At 42.3% G+C, this 6,000-nt stretch overlaps 1 protein-coding gene across 2 annotated transcripts in view; it reads right to left on the bottom strand.

The window, feature by feature from the left end:
* Positions 1 to 1,541: 1,541 nt before the first annotated feature.
* Positions 1,542 to 6,000, bottom strand: part of agbl4 (ATP/GTP binding protein-like 4) — a 304,739-nt gene continuing 300,280 nt past the window's right edge. Inside the window, exons 12-13 of one of the 2 annotated variants that reach the window (XM_036521635.1) lie at positions 1,765 to 1,861; positions 1,542 to 1,665 (exon numbers count right to left, since the gene is read on the bottom strand). In XM_036521635.1, the coding sequence (XP_036377528.1) occupies positions 1,557 to 1,665; positions 1,765 to 1,861 (206 nt within the window). In that variant the 3' untranslated portion in view covers positions 1,542 to 1,556. The remainder of the gene's footprint in view (positions 1,666 to 1,764; positions 1,862 to 6,000) is intronic. The other variant, XM_036521636.1, reaches the window with a different exon arrangement.

Genomic DNA, 6,000 nt, shown 5'->3' with positions numbered 1-6,000 from the left:
GTTAGCTTTTTTCACCATCACTTGGTAGAAGAAAAATGATATTAACAATTTAAATGTCTCCAGGCATGCATAGCAGCATACACATAATTAGGATGTAATGTGTCTGGTCTAGTGAAGCAAGCTAAAGAGAATAATGGGTCTTGATGCAGGTTAAAATGACAGCACAGTGGGGAGGAGAACGGCGTGAAAGCGTTCCGTGTGACATTTCCACTGCCTGCAAGGTGCCGTGTTTCACAGTTCGCCATCCTCAGAGAGCGAGGCTCGGCAGAGGCTGGATCTGTGGGGGGAAGCAGCCATTAAACTGTGCTAAGTTTTCCACACACGCCGCGCTGCGCAAAACCAGCCCTTTTGACACAAACGCCCAGTCAAAGAGGCTACAGATGGATGTCCTTCCTCATTTTTATTAGCACTTTCCATCTTTCCGTCTACCATGTAAAAAGCAAAACTCATCTGTTTATGTTGTTTCTGACTGATTGCTGCGCTTATTCCAAATGACTGGCCTGAAAAATACATGTTGTTCTTCACGCCACTCTTGACTGATCGCCTGCGCTACTCTCTCTCGCCCTCCTGTTTCCAATTCCTTTTGTGGAGAGCAAATCCCATGACTCATATTGGATATTATGCAGGGTATGGCATCTACTGTACAGGAAGGCTGCATGGACATTTACAGCCCATAAGCTGGGAGCAAGGACAGAAAATGGACATCAAACCTGATTTTGCACAAGTGCTCTGGAGAGAGGAGTCTATGACAGTCATCTTTTGTGTGTTTGTGAACATCCGGAAAAAGCAGAACAGTCCGGCTGAGCATATTGGCTAGATAACAGTCAATTCCACCATAATCGAGCAGACCAATAACTTTAATAAAACAAGAGTAGCAAAACACTAAATAAAACATGGAAAATTTTCACAAAAGTCAGAATGTTACAATTTTACAGGTTTAGTTACAATGTTTCCTGTATCTATGGTACTTTTGAGATTTTCTTTACCACAAGCAATTCAAATGAGAACTCGCACAAGTCAGCGCTCCCAGAAAATGCCCAATAACCTTGGGAGGAAGGTATCCACGACAAATGAAATAAGTACTTTTTTGTATAATCATGCATTCATGCTGTCAAAATGATAATTAAAACTCAAACGCATCTAGGGCTTTTGATTGAAGCTAACACCTGAGGAAGAAGTAAGCACACTGCTATGGAGCGTGAAACACTACAAAATGAAGACCATGGATGGAATCCCAGTAGTATGCCTGACATCATATAAGTCAGAGTTGGCTTGCTAAAGTCTGTTCTACAGATGTTTTGCTGTGCAGTGAAAAGAGAAAACGAAACAGTGCACATGGCATCCAAATGGTACTGGATGATTACAGCCTTTCATTTCCTCAAGTCCTTTCACTTTCCATTGTCTGTCATTCCATATTTCATAAGGGCTCAGTTGGTGTCAATCATTACAAATTTCAGAAAGCCTCCATTGGTGTCTATCAAAAAGGAACCATTTATCACAGTCTTAGAAGTTTTGCCAGCCAGAGAATTGATGTAGATGCTGATGCTGGTGTGAGTTTAATAGTCTCCTTTACTCCCCTGGATTCTTCTCTCAGATTTTTCTAGTTCCTGGTTCCTTCCGTTTCCATGGCTGTTCCCCTGACGATAGGATTGTCCTTCCAAGCTGCTGGAACACAAGAAAACACAGACTTCTGTTGGAATCTTTGACCATTAACCTACAATACACACAGTGATAATGTCATTAGAAGAAACAGGATATGAGGACCTGTTACTGTGATTTGTCGGCTTATTGTCATCTATCAGATTGTTAAGTCTGTAGTAGTCCAGGAAGGTACGTGCAACATTTCTACCCAGCTTCATGTCTGAGGAGAGCAAGTTAAGGGAACTTCCTAATAGCAGACAAGTGAATGGATTTAGTGTCAGTTAACTGAAAATGACATACAATCTTTATACATACTGAGATATGTACTAATTGGACACTGAGCAAAATTCTGATCACTGATCAACTGATCAACACTAATCAACCCTAAATTAAAACAAGCCGACTGGGAAATCACACCATGCAGTAGTTTAAATGCAGGTTTCCCTCCAACCATATCTCAGTTGAACTTAAAAATGACATTTTAAACATTTTAAAACACCTGAGCCTAGGGGCCTTTCAATAGGATTTCCTTAACCAAAGACCCATTTGCATTTGGTCTGCAACCATGCAGGCTTGGAGTCCCTGCTGTGGTCACAATGCTAAGGTCTCACTGAGGCTCTATAATTTCAGGTATGACCTGCTATCCTTAATTGAAAAAATAAATAAATAAAGCCCTATTTCCCCCCCTCACAGTACTAATACAACCATTTGCAGTAAATAACTGGCCAATCCCCCGTGCAGAAATAGGGCGAATAAATAACCCGGGTACGACACACTGCTTTCTGCACTAAGTGAGGGTAAATCAACTGCATTCCAGTCAAGTCAGCCAAAAACACGCTGGGGGAAGGCATCGCCTAGCAGCAATTACTTACAGCATGGGCTTTATTTAAATTCATAAGACCCCCCTCCACCACCACCATCCCATTACTGAGCACATCAATAACTTCAGCCACTCCATCATAAAATCGTGTGGTCTTTCCAAATGCTCTTGTCAGAAGGCCTTTCTGTTGCTATACCCGACTAGGTGTGCAAACCATTCAACTTCACTTCTCCATGAATAGAGACACCAAATGACCCCGTCTGTTTAGCAGAAGGAAAATTCACTGAACATACACTGAACTGAGAATACAACAAAGCTAAGGGAAAAAGTCTCAGTCTATAACAAACAACAAGTAATAACTACTTTGGCCTAGCCAGAGACAGTCAACTACAAAAACTAGAACAATCTATATCTCATCACACCCAGAGCCCAGTGTTTATCTATTACACTGCATCATAGTTAACAGTATGTTCTTTGTTGGACAGTTGGAATTGATGGAATGATAAAGAGACAATCTTTCATTCTTCCCTGTCATTTCCTTGCTGGACCTCAAAGCCATCCTCCCTGTCTGTCAGGGCGCTGTGATTGAAACAAGTGTCCAGGAAGAGACACAAAGGAGAGAGTGATACTCTCGTTTTTTATTTTTATTTTTCCAATTTCTTCCAACAGTCAGAATTACTCATGAAACATAAATCCAAAGACCATAGGTGAAATCCTATTATCCGGAGCCCTTAACTCATAAACAATCCATCCTTGGGGGTGATGGAGTGCTCAGGTGGAGGGAGGCTGGGGCGCACGCACTGTGCACATGCACACGCATGCACAGGAAAACACATACACACAAGCATATGTATGCAAATACAAAAATATGCATTTATGTACACACACACAAACACACACACAGCATCACAGAGCCTGAGAGACGAAAACCTTGATTATCTCCACAGCTTTAACGAGATAGCTCCAGAATGGCTTTATAGAGTGGTAAAAGTATGAGCAAGAACTATCATACAAACAAAGAAAATATGAAAAATTGAGCTGGGGGTGCCAGTCTTGTCTCAGAATGCCAGATGAAGCAGGGAGGGCGTCTTCCTCCACCCCATTTATGCTCAGCAGGTCTGTGCCTCTCCCATACCCTGCTGGTGCCAGTCAGTCACCTTGGCCTGGAAATGTGGCGTCTCCGTGGGCCTCCATTCGTCACTCACCGGGGCTGGCAGGCGCTCTCTCCACGACTCCCCACTCCTGTGTTTACACCCCATCTGTCTGACTCTGCACCTTCTGCACCACTGTTCCCCCTCCGCTCCTGTTTTCGCCCGCGTGCGTCTTTCAGTCGTCAAAGTGTTCCTCCAAGTACCTCCTGACTTCTGCAGCAGTACTGTGTTGGAAACTGTGCGCAACATCAACTAGGGGTTTTTCAGTGGTGACAGAATCTTCCATGTATAGACCAAAGATCATGGTGATCAATCAGCTTATATATATGTGTTAACCACGGCAACTGCACGATATTTCAGTTTTCCTCAGAGGATATATCACTGTAAAACTAATAAGCACAGTGACTTCCCATGGATGAAACTGCAGTACCTGCTAAGCAAAAAAAAAAAAAAGTAGGGACAGCAGCGGATGTCATAAATGCTTTGAGCCTAATCTGTAACAGACACCTCCGTCGGCAGTCTTCAGACTCGGAGAGGCGGCAGGCGACTCGTCCATCTGAGCCACACACTTTCCTGAGCCCTTTACGCACTGGAGGCAGTGTCAGTAAAATATCCATCTGAATTTCCACAGCAGGGAGGCCACTACAGCAGTGTCATGCACGTACATGGGAAACCAGGACACGTGGCTTACTGTGGCCGCTGCCACATCAGACTGGCAATGCTTTCTTATAATGTAGGCCTCTCGGTGTGTTTAGTGGGCTACATTGGTCTATAGGTGATGAAATGTCTGTAGCGATGTCAGCCTATGCATCTTCAACGCTAATGACATCAAAACAATGCATTCAGCCTTAAGAATTTACTTAACTGGCTACATTCTGTTGTACTGCTGGAAGAATGAAAGATCATTTAAGTTATAGGTAGCTTGTTTAATTGTTCAAGTTATAGGTAGCTTGTTTGAAGTTCATTCATAACTTCAAAGCCATAGTTTTCATTCTTGATGAAGAATATACATATACAGTAGATAGCAATTAATTAGATTTTATAGATAATAATGTTTTTCAATGCCTATGTAAATTATTATTGTTAATTATTATTATGTGTGCTCAAAAAATCTATTATTATTATTGTTATTATTTTGAATCCATATCAACTTCCTGAGGTAGTTTGCCGATTTACAGTTCAGTGAGACATGATTAATACTCTTCGCTTTTATACTAAGACAGTGAAACAGTCCAATACAAGTCAACGAGGTGCCGCTGTATCGTTGACACCTTTGCTATGACCCGGGGAAAGTTTTTGCTTCCCCTCCTCATCGACAGAATCTCAGTGGGCTAGCATGCATGCTCCGAGCGGCGACAGAAATAGCCCAGACTCCTGTAGAGTGCAGATGGCCTCTCAGCTTGTGATGTCACATCTCACATCTATTACAGGAAGTGGGTGATGGACGGCCCATTCTGAAGGAGAGGACTTCATCTGCATCACAGCTGCACGCGGGATATTCCAGCTCTCTGATTGGCTGCTGGCTGAGTGCCAAAAGCAACCGAAGCTGCTTGAAGGGGATGCTACCTGCAGGAAATAAAGATGTTGCCAAAACACAGCCTGAGGGCAAAGGGAGGCTGGAAATTTCCAAAAAACAAACCCTACACCAAGCTGTAAATTCTGCAAATGTAGTGAATACTGGATAATCACAGAGAAAAAGAGAAAGGCATCACTTCTCTCTCCACGGACCCACCAAGACAAAAATGTGAAGCATGGCTACATTGTCCTGGAAGAGTTAAAAAAGTTGTACAAAACTTGTGAATAGTTGTTAATGCTATTCTCTATCTGCTAACTCTATCTCTTTTTTTGTGAGCATGTTTTTATTTATGTCTTTATCTCACCTTGTTCCTGTTCTACACAAATATATTTGTGTACACAATGCTGAGAACCAAACTAACATCTCCTATCTTTTATACTGAAGGTCATTAAGAAATAGTAATGTAATGGTTGAAATTTTAAATGATAAGTATGTACAAATTTTAGCACAAAACTATTTACAGAAAATAAAGGCCATCAAATTTCACAGTAACCAAATTCAAATGACCAAATTCTATATAAGGAATCCAAGTGACACAGTCACATACAAAATTCAACCTGGCTACATGTGTTTACATCCCTGTTCAAGTATTCAAAGCCATAGCAAGGACATATTTCCCCTTCAAAAACTTCTTCTAACTGGATATAACCTTTATGCTGACTCATAGCCCTCTCCCCTCCCTTTCATGCCCACTCTCTATAAAAAGAACAATGTGGCCCTCCACGCCGCCATGCCTAGCTCCAGCAGCTGCGCAATATGAGCAGGCAGTGCATTAGCCACCACAGCGGGGCCTCTCCTGCCGAGGCAGACAA

The sequence above is a fragment of the Megalops cyprinoides genome, chromosome 2, assembly GCF_013368585.1.
Source record: "Megalops cyprinoides isolate fMegCyp1 chromosome 2, fMegCyp1.pri, whole genome shotgun sequence".
NCBI lineage: Eukaryota > Metazoa > Chordata > Actinopteri > Elopiformes > Megalopidae > Megalops > Megalops cyprinoides.
The sequence above is the reverse complement of the archived record's forward strand: the minus strand, read 5'-3'. Positions and strand labels throughout refer to the sequence as shown.